The sequence below is a fragment of the Tympanuchus pallidicinctus genome, unplaced genomic scaffold, assembly GCF_026119805.1.
Source record: "Tympanuchus pallidicinctus isolate F22 unplaced genomic scaffold, pur_lepc_1.0 scaffold30, whole genome shotgun sequence".
Classification (NCBI taxonomy): domain Eukaryota; kingdom Metazoa; phylum Chordata; class Aves; order Galliformes; family Phasianidae; genus Tympanuchus; species Tympanuchus pallidicinctus.
Window position 1 is genome coordinate 2102691 of NW_026294748.1, and position 16596 is coordinate 2119286.

Genomic DNA, 16596 nt, shown 5'->3' on the forward strand with positions numbered 1-16596 from the left:
GGTGCTGCATGGTTCAGGGATGCGGCAGACTGCAGGTGCAGGCAGCAGGCAGGGAGACTGCAGGCATGCGACGAAGCTGGGATGGTGCTGGGCTTTACAAGGCACTCCCAGGTCTCCTTGAATCTGTTCCAGCACTGAGTGCATCCAAGGGATGCTGCAGGGTGCAGTGGTGAGGGTGACACTGCTGGCTGAGCCTTCCTGGCCCACATACCCAAAAGCTGGGTGCTTGCATGGGACCTGGCTGCTCTCCCCTAGGTGTGAAGGGGCTGTTGGTTTTGGCCAGCTGGTTTGTGGCCACAGGGTGTTGCCAGGCTGTGGCCAGTGGGGTGGCTTGGTGCCAGCATGGCCAGCAAGGGCAGAGCCCTGGCTGGAGTGAGTTCTGCTCCCTGCACCATGGAGATGCCTGCACGACACTCTCCAAGAGCCATCCATCTCCCTGGGGTCCCCCATCCCATTGAGGGCACAGCAACCAGCCCATGTGCTCCCTGCAACTGGGACAGTCCTGTGTCCTATTATTCCTGCCCACGCTCCTGGCTTTCCTCTCTTAGCCCATGCCTCCATTTCTGCAGTATAATCTGGCAGACCCTCTCCAAACACACCTCCTGCTCCATCAGCTGCTCATGCTTTTTATTTTGCTGTCTCTGGGGCTGGGGGACAGCCTGTAGTCCAGCTCACCCTGGCCCAGCCCTGCTCCATTCACGGAGCATTAACAGCTCTGCTGCTGAGGGCTCAGATGCCCTCTCCGGGAACTCAGTCCTGCAAAAAGCCCATGGCATCTGGGCACTGAACTGGGCCTCCGCTCCTCTTCCCTCGCCATCTCAGGGCTGGAAGCACTCCACGGGGTCGTTGGAGTCGGGCAGGATGTTGCAGTTGATGGGCCAGAGGATGCCGAGGAGACCCAGGGAGTGCTGGCAGCGCAGCTCAGCAGCCAGGCAGACAGCACGGCAGGGCTGCAGGACACCCCCATCTGGTGTGCACTTGGGCACAAAGAGGCTGCAGATGAGCAGGCGGAGGTGCTGGTAGCAGACGAGCTCCATCAGCGTCTGCAGGAGAGAAGCAGTGAGCACAGTGCGGTGCAGAGCACCCAGCTGCAGCCCAGCAGCTCACCTGGTAGTCTTGCAGCACCTCGGCAGCTCCGGCCTGGTCTGGGATGGCCAGCCAGATGTTGGGGAAGGAGGTGGCATTGTAGCCCAGCCCCAGGCACATCTCCACCTCCACCGGCTCGCAGATGGAGCCTGCGCAGGGTGAGGTGCAGGGTTAGGGTTGAGTTAGGGGTTATGTATCACCAAGGATCCGATGGCCTCCAGGTGTGCACCTGGGTAGGTGGTGGCTGTGGGATGGCTGTGGGGGGGGGTCCCCCAGCCGTGGGCACTCACCAAATGCAGGGTAGGAGACCCCAGTACAGTTCAGCTCATCGGTGCCATCGGGGCAGTCGTGCCAGCCGTCGCACACGGACTCCAGTGCCCGGCATTCGCCGTTGCCACAGGAAAACTCTGCGGGGCTGCAGGTCTCTGCCAGAACAGGGGATGGGATGGGCACAGAGCCGGGGAATCTCCAGCCCAAGCTCCTGCTCCAAGAAGGGTCAGACGTGGGGGAAAACCTGGGCTTCCTTGAGCCTGGCCTTGGAAATCCACAAGGATGGAGACCACACAGCCCCCCCCGGCACCCTGCTCCCTGCCTACGTACTTTCTGTAGCATTGCGGGCTTGGTAGGTGGCAAAGAATCCAGTGTCTGCTACTCCTTCATCTGCCACAAAGAGGACTGTCATGATGTGGCGTGACGAGGTCAGGTCGGGTGGCAGCTGGTGGCCACAGAACCTGCAGGGAGATGGGGCAAGAGATGGCATTGGGTGTGCAGAACCCTAAACCTCATCTTCTGGCTCACTTCAGCATCCCGCTGTGTGACTCAGTTTCCCCATCTGAGCCACAGGACCCACACCTGCCCATGAGGCTGGCAGTCCCGGTGCCTGCGCTGTCGTGAACCTCCACGAAGTCAAAGCTGCAGTCCTCGTGTGACTCCAGGCTGAAGTTGTGGAAGTGCAGGTCTATGATGTGACCCAGGGGCACAGAGATCTGCCAGAGGCACAGCTATGGGGACAGCCGTGAGAGCCGTGAAGCCGGGCAGGGGCACGGGCTCTCCCTGACAGGAGGAGACCTTCCTTCCTCCTGCCCTCCTCCTCCTCCTCCCAACATCCCTTCTCTCACCTGCTGGTGTGGGTATGGCTGGGGGTGGCTCGGGGTGGAGAAGTGCCCCTCCAGAGCGGTCAGCGGCCCCCCGCACTCTGGAGACACACACAGCACTCACACACATGGCAGCTGTGCCCCCTTTTCCCTCTACCATCACCTCCCTAGGGCTGGGGGGGGGGGAGGGGGTCACACGCTGCCGTCCCACCTTTGTGCTTCACGCTGCAGTTGGCCTCATCGCTCCGATCCTCGCAGTCGTGGAACCCATCACAGACAAAGCCCAGGTGGATGCAGAGCCCCTGGTCACAAAAGTGCTCATCCCATGCACAGCTCTCTGTGGAGCAAGTGCAGGTGTCTGGGCTGGTCACCCATACCCACATCCATACCCACATCCACATCTATACCCATACCCACATCCATGCCCACATCCACATCCATACCCATACCCACATCCATACCCCTGGGTATTTTGAGGCCAACCCACATGATGTACTCACTCTCACTGGGGGCCACAGCACGGTACCGAGCACTGAAGCCTGGTGCCCCCACACTGCCATCAGAGACAAAGGTGACACGCAGGTGGTTGGAGATGCTGTTGAAGGTTGGGGGGACCACGCTGCCACAGAACCTGGGGGCACAGTGGGGGTAGCAGCGCTGCTTGCACCAGCCCTGGGTATGCCACCCCCTCCTTGGGCACACACAGCCCTACCTGGCAGTGCCCCCCCGGGTCCCCTGCTCCTCATAGAGTTCCAGCCGGTCGAAGAGACAGGAGGCGGTGCCCTCCACGCTGAACACATCCACTGTCAGCTGGATGGCCATGCCAGCTGCCACCTCGATGTGCCATATGCAGAGAGCATGGGGTGGGTAGGGGTCGGGGTGGTTGGGGGAGCTGAAGGAGCCCTCGGGGCCACGCAGGGTCCCACCGCACGCTGCATATTACAAACGGGTTTGGGTTAAGGGACATGGGGACATGGCCTCCATGGTGTGTCCCCCGCGTGGGGACTTACCTGGTGCCGGAGTGCTGGCTGCAGGTGGTCGGCCATGGGTTGGGGGGGAGGCTTTGGGGTCCTGGGGGTCTCTCTGGCTGGGTGCCACAGTGGTGGTGGCGGTGCTGCGGGCGGGCAGGGCTGCAGCCGGGGAGTGAGGTGGTGGTGGGGATGTCAGCTCTGCGCCAAGGGGGGTGGATGTAGTGTGGGGAGGGAGCTCTGAAAGCCCACCCAGTCACGGCACGTTCCCCCAACTCTCCCTGCTCACAGCACTCACGGTGGATGATGATGCCCAGCAGGAGGGCGATGAGGAAGAGGAGAACAGCACTCATCAGAGCCACGCAGAGCCAGGTGAACCTGCAGTCGGCACGGTACTGCCAGCCCGCCTGCACCCAGAGCTGCCGGCCTGGGGAGGGTGAGGAGAGAGGGCAGAGCGGGGTGCTGCCGTGTCCCCGGCCCTGTGCCACCCCCTGAGCCCAGCTTCTCGTCCCCAGAATGCCAGCGACTCCCCACGCATCCCCACATCCCCACAGAGAGCACCCCATGGCTGGGCTCCCAGTGGCCCCATGGACACGGGCGCATGTACAAACTCCATGCAGGTACCGAGGGCATCCTGGGGTGATGTGGCTCCCACCCCATCCTCGTCCGGTGGCTGCTCAGCTGGAGGCACTGCCAGGGGCTCCTCTCCCTCAAAGACGGGGTTGCAGAACTCAGTCTGCACGAAAGCAATGATGCGTGGCACTGTGGGGACTGCACTGTGGAGACCCATCGGGTGGCACCCCTGCCCCAGCCCTACCTTGCTGCGCTCCAGAGCCTCGGGGCAAAGCGTGATTTCGGTGAAGTCCTTCATGGTAGCAGCACTCCTGGTACAGAGCACTTAAAAGCACCCCCAAAGTGCTTTGCTCCGCAGCATGGTTGCATATCCCTCCACCCACTGCTCTCTGGATGCTCCCATCGCATCCAGTGCTGGCTGTGCCCACGTGTGCTCAGCCCCACAGAGCCCTATGGCTGTGTGGGGAGCCCTGGGAGGCCCTGCTCTCCTCGGTGGGCCCCTTCCCTCTGCCCCGTTAATCCAGCTCAGCTGAGGATGCCGAGGTCAGGCCCTGGCACGGAGATCCCACATCTTAAAGGGGAAAGTGTGCTCGCACCAGAGCTGGAAGACTGCCCCAGAGGCTGGGGACATGGCTTTCCAGGTGCTGGTGGGAGTGGGGCAGCCCTGGAGGGGCTGTGTTGGGTGTGCACCCCTCCTTCCCTCTTGTCCCCCCTTGCTGCTGTCTGAGCGCTGCTGCCTGCGTTCCTGCTGCCTTTTAATGCCACAGGTCTGTGCCTGAGCTGGGCAGAAAGAGGCTTTTGTTCAGGGCTTTGGGGGCAGAGCATGGGCACAGTAGGAGGAGGAGAAGCTCCCTGTGCCCCATGGACACACCACAACCACATCCACTTGCTGCAGGCGAGCCCCGTGTCACGGTTCCTTCTAGATTGAATCCTGACTCAGTTTCCCTCCCTCTGCTGGAGCCCTGAGCCAAGCACACACGCACACAGCGCTCTGTTCCAGCTAAAATTTATTCCTACACGAGTCTCCCTTGTACGAGACACATCCTGCCCATCTTGCTTACACAGTAAACAAGCCACCTGCCGAGCTGTAGCACTGCCCCAGCCCGGGACCCACCTTTGCCCCCCAGCCCTGCCGGGATGCCCCTAGGGGATGTGATCGGGGCAGGGGGGCTCAGCCCACGCCCAAAGCAGGATGGGTGCTGGATTGGACTGGGGCTGGGGTTGTGCTGGGTCAGTTACGTGTCCCCCCCCATTGCACCTCAGGCAGGGCGGGATGGGGAGGAGAATAAATTAGAGAAAAGGCTAAAAAGGCCACTGGCGTTTGCTAGCTGCAGGATGGAGCAGTGGGGTTAGGTGAGCATCTCTAGGCACCCCATGGGGCTCTTGGTGAAGAGGGGAAGAAAGCCCCAGTACTGGAAAGGTGCTGCCCACCCCCCCACCCCTCCTCACCCCCCCTGTAGGACGGACATCCCTGTGCACCCCAAGGGCCTCCCGCGCCCCGAAATGGTTTAAGGCACCGTCGTATAAGGAGGTGGGTCAGCCCCCCCGGCGTGAGTCCCTGGGCAGCCAGGAAGGATGCTCCAGGCTGAGAGAAGTCTCTGATAAATAGAAACTCCACGAAACATCGTCCTCCCTCCCGGCCGTGAGTCCTGGGCCGATCAGAAAGCAGATGGAGGTGACCAAAGAGCTGTAATCCTTCATCAGGAGGTTTGGAGGAGCTGTGAGGAGGCATGTGGATCCTCGGAGACGGCAGAGGGGTACGAAGATGCCAGAAGGGAACCCAACTCCGGGTGTCCCCAAGGTCCTTGGTGGGAGCAGGCAGCTCCAGGCCCCTTGCTCAGTATTTTTATTACACATCAGAAAGAAAAAAGAAAAACCTACCCCAGGGTAAAAAGCAAACACCAGAGGCCTGGAGGCACCGGGGCTACTTGGTTTCTGCCCTCATCTCGGGGCTTTCTACTGTTCTTGGGGTGCCAAAATCCAAGTAGGAGGCTCTGAGGGGTGCCCAGGGGCCGGCTACATGCGTGAGGATGGGCTGGCCAGCTCGTAGAAGAGCAGGTAGGCATCGCTGCTGCGTACGTGGCTGGAGGACATCGGGGTGACGCTGCAGAGACGTGGGGAGATGCGCTATGAGCCATGGGGTGCCCACATGAGGTCTCCCTCCCCGTGCCACCCGCGCAGCCTCACCGGGAATCATTGAAGCTGTGCCACTCGCTGGAGATGGGGCTCTTGCAGTAGGCAGTGTAGTGTCCTCCCATGGTGGTGCCCGAGTGGTTGGAGACGGCGTAGAGGTTGTAAACGGCGTGGTCTGGGGGGACAGGGTGAGCATCAGTGGTACCCACATGTGAGCTCTGAGCTCTGCCCCCCCAGCCCAAGCACTTACTGCAGCTCTGCGAGGCGAACTCCCTCAGGTCCAGGTCCTTCAGCGGGAAGTTGACGAAGGTGGTGAGCTTGCTGGCTCGTATCCTGGCCTCTGAGAAGCGTTTCAGGTCTGAAGTTGGGGCACGTCAAGGAGATGGGGAGCAAAGGGAAGCCTGCAAAGAGCTGCCACCCCGCACCAGCCCCACCAACCCCATTTATCAGTACAAAGGATACGGAGCACCAGGATCTTGGGGAACTTCTGGATGCTGAATTTCTTCGTGCACCGCGTCCTGGCTTTGCAGCGACAACACGTCTGCAGGCAGTGAGCAGTACAGTGAGGACCCATCCTGCACCCATGCAACTCCCTGCGCCCCCACCCCACGTCCCATACCGGTTTCTCATCCCCATCCAGAATGTCCTCTTTGGTGAAGAGCCGCAGGCAGTCCATCAGGGTGACTTCCCCGTAGCCTTTCTGTGGGAGGAGGGCGCAGTCAGGAGCACAGTTTATGGGACACACTGTGTGGGGCAGGGGGACGGGGAAGAGCGGGGACACCTCACCTTGGGGATGGGCAGGGAGAGGTCCCAGAAGGGGTCAAAGGCTGTGGAACAGTAGCCGCACTCACTGCAGGTCAGCGAGCTCTTCAGCTGCCCAACGAAGAGATCTGGAGGCGAGGGGATGGAGAAGGGTGATCCTCCAGGCCCCAGCCCCCTGCCTGCCCCCACCCCTGCCTGTATGCTCACCACTAACACGGCTGTCCTCCCGCTCCTGGTACCTCCGCCACATCTGGCGGCTCTTCTCATCATCACTGCGACACAGAGGGACAGAGCTGCTGAGCCATGCTGGATCCCACGGGCATCCAGCCCCCACCCCACTGCCCACCCCACGCTTACGGGAGGTGGTCCAGGGTGTCAGCATTGGCCCGCGGCCGCACCAGCACGCGGTTCACCTCGCTGTGCAGCCCATCCAGGAGGAAGCGCAGGAACTCCTGTGCATCCTGCTGGCTGCAAGGCAAAGGGGCACGGCTGTGAGAGACCCCCGGGGCTCTGCACCCACCGCCAGGCCCACACCGCCAGCCCCACACCGCCAGTCCCTACTTGTATCCAACAAAGCGTGGGGCGTATCTCTGGATCTGCGTCTTGAACTCGGAGGGGCTCACGCTGTCGTTGGGGGATGAGGTCCAGAGCAGCTGGATCAGCTTTGCGAACTCTGCGTGCAGAGATGAAGCTCAGCAATATGGGGAGGGGGTGGACGTGCCCCATAGCTGTCCTCATCCTGTCCCCCCCCCAGATACCTGACATGAGCGCGGTGCGCATGCGGCTGTTGTTGTTGAGGTCCCGCAGGTACTGGTTCTGCAGGCAGTAATCCCGCAGCTCCTTGGTGTTACTCAGGCACTGCAGGATGGAGTTCATGAAGCACTGGGGGAGGCAGAAAACCATGGCAACGTAAGGCGGAGGGAGGGAGGCGGGTGGTGGCAGGGGGGCACCTTGGGGCGGGCGGGCAGGGGATGGAGCAGGGAAGGCATTTGTCCACCCCTGGGAGCGTGGATGCCGGGGTCCCTAATGTGCCCACAGAATGGCAGCGTGTGGGGCCAGGGCTGTGCCCACAGATGAGGACAAGCACTCACCGTATTGCCGAGGTTCCGCAGTCCAGTCAGCCCCTGCACCACCTTGGAGCTCTGCAGAGAGGAGAAAGGCTGAGACAGGCTGCCTGTGAGTAACTGTGGAGCCACCGGCAGCCCTGTGGGGCAGTCCCACATGGCCACGCAGGGGCATTGCGGGCTCTCTTGGCACTGCCACGTGTAGGAGAAGCCTGAGGACCCATTGATCACCCCGGTGCCTGGCCTGGGATGACTCCCAAGGCTCAAAGTCCTTCTTGCTGCCCTATGCCCTGTGGGCCAGGCTGGCCACCCCCTGCCTCCCCCTGCCAACTCTACGCTCTGAGAAGCTGTGGGTGGCCGTGCTCAATGCCTGCCCTACGGCTGAAGCGGGTGCCCCACTGCTGCCCATCCCTCCAGGACACCCCACTTGGTGCAAAGTGCCACCCTTCACGGCATGGCTGCTTTGTGGGATAAAGTCCAGAGAGGGCGGTGACAGGGTGAGCCTCCCCGACCTGCACCCATCACGGCCGCAGCTCCCGGTCCTCCCCCAGGCGTGAGGAGGGGGAGGAGGAGGAGAGGAGGGGGCCGTCAGCTCCAAAATAGCAGCAGCTGGTGCGCGTGTGGGAGGTGCTGAGCACCCAGCCCTGACAGCAGCCCAAAATAACCCAGATACAGTTACACGTGTGCCATAGCGATGGTGCAGGCATCACCCGCCGCAGGGGCACAGCACCGGCGGGCACCCAGGTGCCCCGTGCCGGGCACACGCGGCACTGCCGGGCAGCTCCGGCGCTCTGCATGCGGGTCAGTGCCTGTAGCAGGGAGCTGGCCCAATGGCCCCACAGCCCCCGCCCCTTTCCATGGGGCAGGGATGCACAAGAACCCCCGTGCCATAGCCGTGGCTACACCAAGGTCGTATTTCCCCCCCACGTTTTCCCTTCCCTGGGTGACTCAACTCCAGCTAATCCCCCTCGCCCGGCCGGGGCTTTATCTAGGACACGGCGCGGCTCACAGGCGGCGGAGCAGAGCTGGCTCACGCGGCAGCGGCGGTGGCTGGGGAGTCCCTGAGGCTGCACTGCGGGAGGGGGACAGGGGACAAGGCGCGGGGATGGGGACAGGATGCGGGCCGCCCTGCTCCGCCCGCATACCAGCAAAGCGCTGGAGAAACCCAACTTAGCTAAGTGCCCAGACCCTGACCTCCACGGCCCTGCTGTGCCCGCCTTGAGGTTCCCCACTCCAGATACTGCTCCCTCGTGTCCCGGTGACGCCACCACCACGCTGTACGGCCACCGCCTCCTCCTTGCTACGGGGGCATGGGATGGGGCCAAGGTCACGGCCGAGGCAGCGCTGACCAAGGGACCCTGGTGCACAGCCACGTGCTTTCACCTCCCTTTCTGCTCCCTGCCTGGGAGGTGCCGTCCCCCAGCGCCGGTGGCATCGATGGGCACCCAGCACCACGCACCCCATCGTGCAGCAATGTGCACCGCGAGGGGCAGCGGGGAGCCCAGCGCTCCCCAAAGCTCACAGCGGATTCCCCCTCCCCATCGTCCCCTCTTCAGCCCCCATCCTCCGGGCTGCTCGTACCTTGGTCTTGTTGAGGACGAGCCCGACGAAAGTGGAAACCAGCAGGGAGCCCGGCATAGAGGTGCGGGGCCGCAACTCCTTGTGAAGGTCGGGGAGCGCAGGGGGCTCCTCGGGCAGCGTCACCGTGTACGAGTCCCGCATGGTGCCCCCCGCGAGCAAAGCGAGATGGCGAGGGGCAGAGGGGGGGTGGGCAAGAGGGTCCCCTCTCCTCGGGCCGGCCGAGGGCAAGGGTATGGGGTCAGGCCGGGCCGGAGCACCGCCGTGGCCGGGCGGTTGCGGTGCCGGAGCCGATGCCGGCTCTTTGGGGCTGACGGCACCTGAGCAGCTCTGACATCAAATGGGTGGAGAGGCAGCAGCAGGGCTCCGTGACGGCCGGCCCCCGCCGCACCGCGTGGTACAGGCAGCCCTGAGCCAGGGGGGCCCGCGAGGGGCGGCCGTGCCCGCAGCCACTGCCGAGCTGGGGGGCGCGGCACCTCGGGGAGGACGCGTGCGATGTCCACCGAGCTCCCGGGCTCCGTCTCGCCAAGGCATAATGTGGGGAGCACTACCGGCACGGCCCCTTCCTTCCCCGGGGCTCCCAGAGGATGGAAAGTTGCCCCCAAGCCATGGAATGGGGCTGTAGGGTATCCGAATGGGATGCGGAGCTCACGGGGACAGTGTTAGGGAGAGAGTGCGGGGAGAGAGGCAGGCAGGGAGCTGCACCCCTTTGCGGGGCAGGGGGGGAGGGGGTTGCATTAGCACTGGCCTCAGAGGGTGTTTCTCAGACTTGCTTGTTTCGCTAAGGCATGGAGCAGGGACCCCCCCAGTCACTCCCCTCCGAGCACTGGAGAAACTGAGGCACCGAGCAGGCAGAGATCCAGCTCTGCCCCTGCAGCAAGGGCAGGTGAGGAGCCTGGCAGCGAGCCCAGCTCTCTGTCCTGCATCCTCAACCTGCATCCCCAAACTGCGTCCCCGTCCTGCTTCCCCATCCTGCGTCCCTCCGCTTCCCCCCTCTGACCATCCGTGCCCAGGTGTCCTGGCCACCTGCACAGGGAAATTTCCACGGGCTGTCATGTAGCGGGCATGGAGTGAGGCTGCTTTGCCCCCTGCCAGCCCCCAGCATGCCCCCAGCCCGCATCAGCGGTGCTGTTTGGACCCCTTGTGGTGCAGCTGCAGCCTGCCCTGCCCGCGGTGCACAGCCACTGGAGGGGATGATGGGGATGGAGGGGGGTGGGAGCAGGGAAGGAGACTATTTTTGGCACCAGCAAAAATATCTGAGGAGGCATCTTGCAGCGTTATTCATCTGCAGGGCCAGCGCTTTTTGCATCACAAGAGGAGCCCTGTCGTAATCTGCACTCATGTATATATATATACACAGCCTGTGCTGTGTACACTGTACACACACGGGGACATGGTGTGCACACAGGGGTGCACACCCCGCTGGGATCAGCGTGTGCCCCACAGTATGATCCCACCCACGTGGGGCACGGCTGCACCCTAGGGCTGAGGCACAGCACCCTGCCCTGCAGCACAGCACATGGGGTTGGGGTCAGGACTGAGCCTGCTGTGCTCTGTGGGTGCTGGTGCAGCACTCCCCAGGATGCTGGATGGCAGAAGGGGCCCCATCTCACGATCAACCTCATTCCTCAGTGACTTTGGTTGTTCCTATAGCTGGAGAAGGATGCAGGCTCCTGGGGCAAGGCTGCAGACAGAAAGTGAAGGAGCCGGCAACCTGTCCTAGTTGTCCCCTCGGCAGCGGTGACCTTCTGCCATGAGCTGGCACTGCAATGGCAGGACTGGCCGAGAGCCAGAGCCATCAGCTGCTCAGGATGGGGCTGTGCAGAGCTGCCGGTGATTCTGTGGCTGGTTTTGGCCTCCTGACCCTATGTCCCCACGAGGCGGTTAATGGGGTGGCACAGCACTGCTCCTTCCTTTCCTGGCACCATGAATTCTCTGCTCGCTGCAGCTGCACAAACCTCCCTGCGCCCCACAGGATGACAAATGGAGGTGCCAGGCTCCTCCATTCCATGTGGTGCCAAGGCGCTGGGTGAGGGGATGGGAGCAGGCATGGGGACGGCCCCGTCTTTGCCCCGGCTGCGATGCTGCCCCTGAGGCTGTGTAATGGGGCAGAACCAATGGTAGCAGGGGGTGCACATGTTTCCGGCACCTGACGTGACCGCAGGCACCTGCAGTTTGTTTTACGGTTGGTACGTTCACCTCCCTGCTTGGGAATGGGGGGAAAAATGCATAGGAATGGAAAATAGCAGGTGTGCACATTAAAGGCCAAGGAAACCTCAGCTGGTGTCAGCGATCCAGCTCCCTGCTTGCCTGCTGTCTCACAGCACCTCCAGAATGCTCCCACAGCACTTCTCCCAGGTGTGTGGGCATAGGGGGGATGTGGGGCTTGAAGGAAGAGAGCCTCTCGTCCTGCTCTTGGGAATGCAAAAGTGACACCCCCAGCCCTTATCCTCCCTGCTGGGTGTACAGCATCGGGACAGAGCTGGGGTCAGGCCCTGCGCTGGGGGGGACCGACCTCCACCATGGGGTGGACTGAGAGTGAGAGACAGCATGGGCAGAGCCAACGGGATCTTGGAAGGGGACCCAAGTGGAAAGTTACCAGCGCTGCTGTGCACACCAGAGCTGGGCTGAGTGCACGATAGCTGGGGATGGCACAGTGCCTATTGGAGCCCCGAGTGCCTGTCACCAGGCGTGATGTTGTGCCACCACGTGTGACGCTGTGCTGCCATGCCTTCTGCCATGCCACCGCATGCCATGCCATGCCATGCAGCCAGCGCTGCAGAGAAGCATTCCCATGTGCACCCACTGGGTTTGCACTCATTGACAGACTGGCTGCAGCAGCGTCCCTGCGTGGCACCATCCCTGCACCACACTGATCCCATGCAGTCTCCCCCCAAAAGCCCACTCGGACCCTACCAGCATCATCGTGTCGCCATCCCACCGCGTGCCACATACCATGGGGTCAGGGCCATGCGTGCTGCCATAACCATCATCCCTTTCACAGAGCTGGCTGCTGGAGGGGCTGGAGGGCAGGCTGCAGTGGCTGCTCTTCTGCAGGTAATCGCGGACGTAGTCAGAGCGCGTGGCGGCCTGGTACAGAGCACTGGGGCTGGATGCGTAGGCGCTGTCTGACGTGTGCAGCCCCGAAAACTCCTGCGCCAGGTCCGAGTGGCTGATGGCTCTGCGACGGCTGAGAAGTGTGGAGGTGGACACGTAGCCAGAGGGGCTGCCGGGGGTCCCGGTGAAGGAGTAGCAAGAGCCCCCGCTCAGCCCCCCGCCCGGCGGCTGTGTGCGGATGTAAGCGGGGCTCAGGCGGATGCTGGAGTCGGGGTACAGGGGCAGGCGGCAGCTGTCATAGCCGCTGGTTGGGGACAGTCTGCTGTGGTGGTACCGAGGGGAGGGCAGGTAGCTGGATTTGAAGCCGATTTTGTCTCTGTCTGCATAGGCATAGGTGGAGCCGTAGGAGGTGTAGGAGCTGTAGCCGCTGGGCATCTTGCTGTAGGTGTTCTCGGCATAGCGGGACGAGTCAACGTACCGTTTCAGTGTGGAGGAGAGCTGGGACATGCTGGAGGCTGGGGCTCAGTGGGCTCGGCTGGAGGCATGGGCTGCAAGAGAAAGGCCTGGGCTCAGCCGCTTGGACTACGGCCGACATCAGACAGCACCCACCCCAGGACCTGGAGACCCTGTGAGGGGTGAGCAGGAGGTTGCAGAGACACAGGGGACAGAATGCCTACCGGCCCTCCTTGGGGCAGCAGGGAGACACCAGCGGTGCCAACTGTGTGCCTTTGGGCACTGGAGTAGGGCTGCACTGGGCATAGCAATGGGCACCTGTGGTCAGCCGATGCCTCTGCCTCAGCACTGCTGCCATGCTGTCCCACAGCTGTTAGCACAGGAGTCCTCATCATCCATCCCCGCTCCCTGCATGGTGCCTGGGGCCAAGCTGCAGCCACCACCCATCAGGGGGCACTGGGGACAGTGGGGACAGCCAGGGGTCACCCTCTTGCAGCACACACCTCCTGTCTCCCTGCCACACCGGTACCCTGCCTGCCTGCCATCAATAATTCAGCAATGGAGGTGGCCACCGTGTCCCTGTCTCCAGGCACAGACAGCCTGCAGGGCAGGGCAACAGCCAAGCACTGGGTCCCATGGGGAGTGGTGGCTTCTGCCACATGGAGAGCCATGCATGGGACAGGAGGGGGATGGAGGCACCCAAAACAAATGAAGAACAAGCACAGAGTCAAAGAACAGCAAGAAACCTCCCCAGCTTCAAGAAAACAGGGAAGACAGCTCTCTTCTGTGCTGACAGCAGGTCCCCTACCTGTCCCAGAGCTGTGCTGCCTCGTGTCCCTTCCCTGGCTGGACAGTGGCTCGTGTGGCTCTGAGAGTCCCCTGTCACCCAGGAGATGACCCCAGCTCAGAGGTTTTTCCCAGCCCCACTGGGGCGGGCATTGGCCCCACTCCAAGGCAGTGTGCAGGTGATGGGATGGAGCCTGGCCCTGACTTTGCCATGCAGGGCAGAGTTGGGCCTGGGGACGGTCACTGAGTGCAACCACCATGGGATCCTCCCTCCTCAGCCCTGGGCTGTGTCCCAGCTGCTATTGCTGAGGGAGCAGCAAGAGGAAACTATTTACAAGCGAGAGCAAGCCAGAGCGCACAGACCTGTTTGGGAACTGAGGCCAAGGGGTGAATAATCCCCTTGCAGGCAAACACACCACCAACACCCGGCTCTCCTCAGCACATCCGTGCCAGCACCGGCTCAGAGGGTGCCAATGGAGAGCTGCCCCACCAGCCAGGATCCAATGCATACTGTGGGGTTTTGCTGGGGGATGTGGGACCCAGCCAAGGACCAGCACTCCCATGGGCACTGGGGTGAGGGTGCTGGAGATCTGTGGCTCCAACAGGGGCTTTCAGTTCATGGGATTAGTCCCTACTGTCTGCCCTGGGGATGTGGGGAGCTGATATGTGCAGGGATGTGGGGCTCAGAAGGGGAACTCGCCCCGGACACAGTGGTGAACCCACTTGTATCATGGGAGGAGAGGTCTTACCATGTAGGGCTGCTGTGGCTGTTAGGATGATCTGCACCTTGCTGTCCCCATGTCACATCGCTGTGGACCCCAGGGCTGCGGGAGAGCAGAGCGTGCCATGAACCCGAGCAGCTGAGGGGTGTGAGAAAACCCCGGTTCCTCCCATCGCTTCCTGACCTGCCTGGCCCCTCCCTGCCCAATAATAACGCTGAGTTTTCCTGATGCGTAGCAAAGCCCCGGGGCTTGCATGGCTGAGTCAGGCCTCCTGCGCCCTCATCATCCTCCCTGGGGAAACTGAGGCACGGGAATGTCCGGTCTGTGGCCACGTGGCCATGAGCACCAAGGGGACCCAGCGGTCTGAGCACCACGGGGATGCTCATGTTGGGGAGCACATCCTGCTCCAACCAGCATCCCCAATGGAATCCCCATGGGTCTCCTAGGCATTGAGGAGGCTGACATTCTGCTGGAGGCCTCGCACTGGTGGCCCCGGTGGCAGCTTTCCCCCTCGGTGGCTGTGGAGCCTCAGGGTAAGCTCAGCTTACACAGCCCTGGCTCTGGCCGAGGTGTTATGGCTCAGCTGCTTCTCACTTACGCAGGCTGTGAGCCTTGTCCCTGTGCCCTGAGACGCAATGTCCCAGCCTGGAGGTTACTGCAGAGCTCCCAGCTTGCTGCCACAGAGGAGGCAATGGGGGGGAATCCCGCGTGGAGCACCCTGCCTGCTCCAATCTGGTTTAGGGCCGAGGGTGCTGGGAGGGAGCTGAGGTGGGGGAGCTTTCCCCACGCAGTCACAGCCTGAGAACGCTCCCAACTCAATGCACGTGTGCCGGCCAGGCGTCACCGTGCTGACACATCCCCACCTGGCTGCTCACTGTTCCAGGGCCACCCCTAGGCAGCAAAATCCCAAACCCACAGGGGAACCCTGATGGAGGCCCCAAGGTTATTGCTTTGAGGTCTGCAGGTGGAAAAAAAAAACAGGGAGCCTGGGGGGAAGTGCGCAGGACATGGCTTTGCCCACCCAGGGGCCAGGCGTTGGGCATGGTGCTGGGCTGTCCTGTGTTAACACCCTCTATGGAAACAGAAAAACATCTTGCCCATGGTTTCACCCCAAACAAAGGGAAAAGAGAGCAGTTAAGGGTCCCACTGGCATCCCACAGCCCCCTCCCTAGCGCCGGCATCCCCCTGTGCTCCCTGCACTCACCAGTGGGTGCGCACTCAGGGGCTCAAGGTTGGCACGGTGCGGGGTGAGCGGTGGCTCATGGGGCTGCCTCGTGTCTGTCCTCCCTCCTCGGGGTGCTTCCTGGGGCTGAAGCAGAGCAGATGCGTGGGGGGGAGTTGGTGGCAGGGTCTGATCACCCCGGGGCTCGGTTGAGAATGGTCCGGAGGGGCCGTGCCGGAGGGTTGCGGGGCCGAGTAAAAACCACACGGCAGAAATTCAGGGCTCAGGTTACCAGCTAGATAAATATAGCGTCTTTATCTGACCTCGCAGGGCGCCGAAATGCTCCTCTCGCATTCCAGCTTCGGGGAGGCTTAAAGGGGACGTGAGCCCGAGGTGGCCTACGGTAAGGCGGTGAGGGCTAAGGGGGCACGGGGGGCTGTAGGGATGGTAAAGGGTGAATGTGGGCAAAGGGATGGAGATGGGGGACCAGGAGGGAAAGGATGGATAAGGAGTAAGTGGGGAGCAGAGAGGTGGTCTGGAAAGGAAAATCACAGGGAGAAGAGCACGGTGGGTGGGGGCCAGGTGCACCCACCCCTATGGCCCCACGGTGACACGGGGGGACATCATGGCACAACCCTGGGCACCTCTCCCAGACGCCTGACCCACCCCGGTGAGCCGGCACCGCGGTGGCAGTGACTCAGCCAGCACCTGCTGATGATAATTAGGCGGGATGCAATTATGGTGGCATCTTCCTCCCTGCTGCCCAGCTCCAACCCCGAAACAGGGAGGGCCACGCGTCTGCGCCTGGGTGTGACTCCCAGAGACTTCTATGGGGTCACCAATAGGGGTGAATGCACCCCGTGGCGCACATCCCGTGGCTCTGGGATGCGCTGTGTGCCCAACCCCACTCCCAATATGCTCCCTGCTCGCAGGATGCCTTCACGCTTCAGGCAGGGAAGGATGGAGATGGGGTGCCAAGGGATCCCTCGCCCATGTACCCAGGGATAGCCGCTGGTACCTACCCCACTCTGCCCCTCTCCCCATGCCACAGGTTGCCCCAACCCTGAGCTCACAATGAGCTGAGAAGAAGGGTTCTCTGGTATGGAATGGAGGCGTAGATGGGTGCAGGAGGGGGTCACCCCCCAGCAGGGCAAACCG

At 62.4% G+C, this 16596-nt stretch overlaps 3 protein-coding genes across 5 annotated transcripts in view; 1 reads left to right on the forward strand and 2 right to left on the reverse strand.

The window, feature by feature from the left end:
* The window catches only part of NHERF4 (NHERF family PDZ scaffold protein 4), a 312400-nt gene that overhangs the window by 69301 nt on the left and 226503 nt on the right, over window positions 1-16596 (forward strand). The gene's annotated exons all lie outside the window — the stretch shown is intronic.
* Window positions 620-5171, reverse strand: MFRP (membrane frizzled-related protein). The gene is made up of 12 exons (XM_052697042.1): window positions 3773-5171; window positions 3447-3674; window positions 3191-3349; window positions 2893-3112; window positions 2681-2811; window positions 2392-2517; window positions 2205-2281; window positions 1939-2087; window positions 1683-1817; window positions 1377-1567; window positions 1108-1235; window positions 620-1043 (listed from the first exon to the last, which is right to left on the reverse strand). The coding sequence occupies exons 1-12, from the start codon at window positions 4017-4019 to the stop codon at window positions 819-821; spliced, it is 2016 nt and encodes a 671-aa protein (XP_052553002.1). The 5' UTR covers window positions 4020-5171; the 3' UTR covers window positions 620-818.
* On the reverse strand, window positions 5515-15716 carry USP2 (ubiquitin specific peptidase 2). 3 transcript variants are annotated; one of them, XM_052697281.1, is made up of 14 exons: window positions 15481-15716; window positions 14304-14378; window positions 12214-12863; window positions 7708-7758; window positions 7375-7498; window positions 7178-7289; window positions 6974-7084; window positions 6824-6888; window positions 6641-6744; window positions 6474-6554; window positions 6317-6395; window positions 6105-6212; window positions 5909-6029; window positions 5515-5825 (listed from the first exon to the last, which is right to left on the reverse strand). In XM_052697281.1, the coding sequence occupies exons 3-14, from the start codon at window positions 12820-12822 to the stop codon at window positions 5738-5740; spliced, it is 1653 nt and encodes a 550-aa protein (XP_052553241.1). In that variant the 5' UTR covers window positions 12823-12863; window positions 14304-14378; window positions 15481-15716; the 3' UTR covers window positions 5515-5737. The 3 variants fall into 3 exon arrangements, with proteins under 3 accessions (XP_052553241.1, XP_052553242.1, XP_052553243.1); XM_052697282.1 differs by lacking the exon at window positions 14304-14378; XM_052697283.1 differs by lacking the exons at window positions 12214-12863; window positions 14304-14378; window positions 15481-15716 and adding an exon at window positions 9262-9605.

Coding starts and splice junctions, on each gene's coding strand:
- MFRP (XM_052697042.1), bottom strand. CDS start 4,019: ATGAAGGACTTCACCGAAATCACGCTTTGCCCCGAGGCTCTGGAGCGC. Junction 3,113..3,190: donor AGCCAGCACTCCGGCACCAG/GTAAGTCCCCAC, acceptor TGTAATATGCAG/CGTGCGGTGGGACCCTGCGT. Junction 2,518..2,680: donor TGCTGTGGCCCCCAGTGAGA/GTGAGTACATCA, acceptor CTTGCTCCACAG/AGAGCTGTGCATGGGATGAG.
- USP2 (XM_052697282.1), bottom strand. CDS start 12,822: ATGTCCCAGCTCTCCTCCACACTGAAACGGTACGTTGACTCGTCCCGC. Junction 7,759..12,213: donor CGCATGGCCCTGACCCCATG/GTATGTGGCACG, acceptor TCCTCTCTGCAG/AGCTCCAAGGTGGTGCAGGG. Junction 7,499..7,707: donor TGCGGAACCTCGGCAATACG/GTGAGTGCTTGT, acceptor TGCCTCCCCCAG/TGCTTCATGAACTCCATCCT.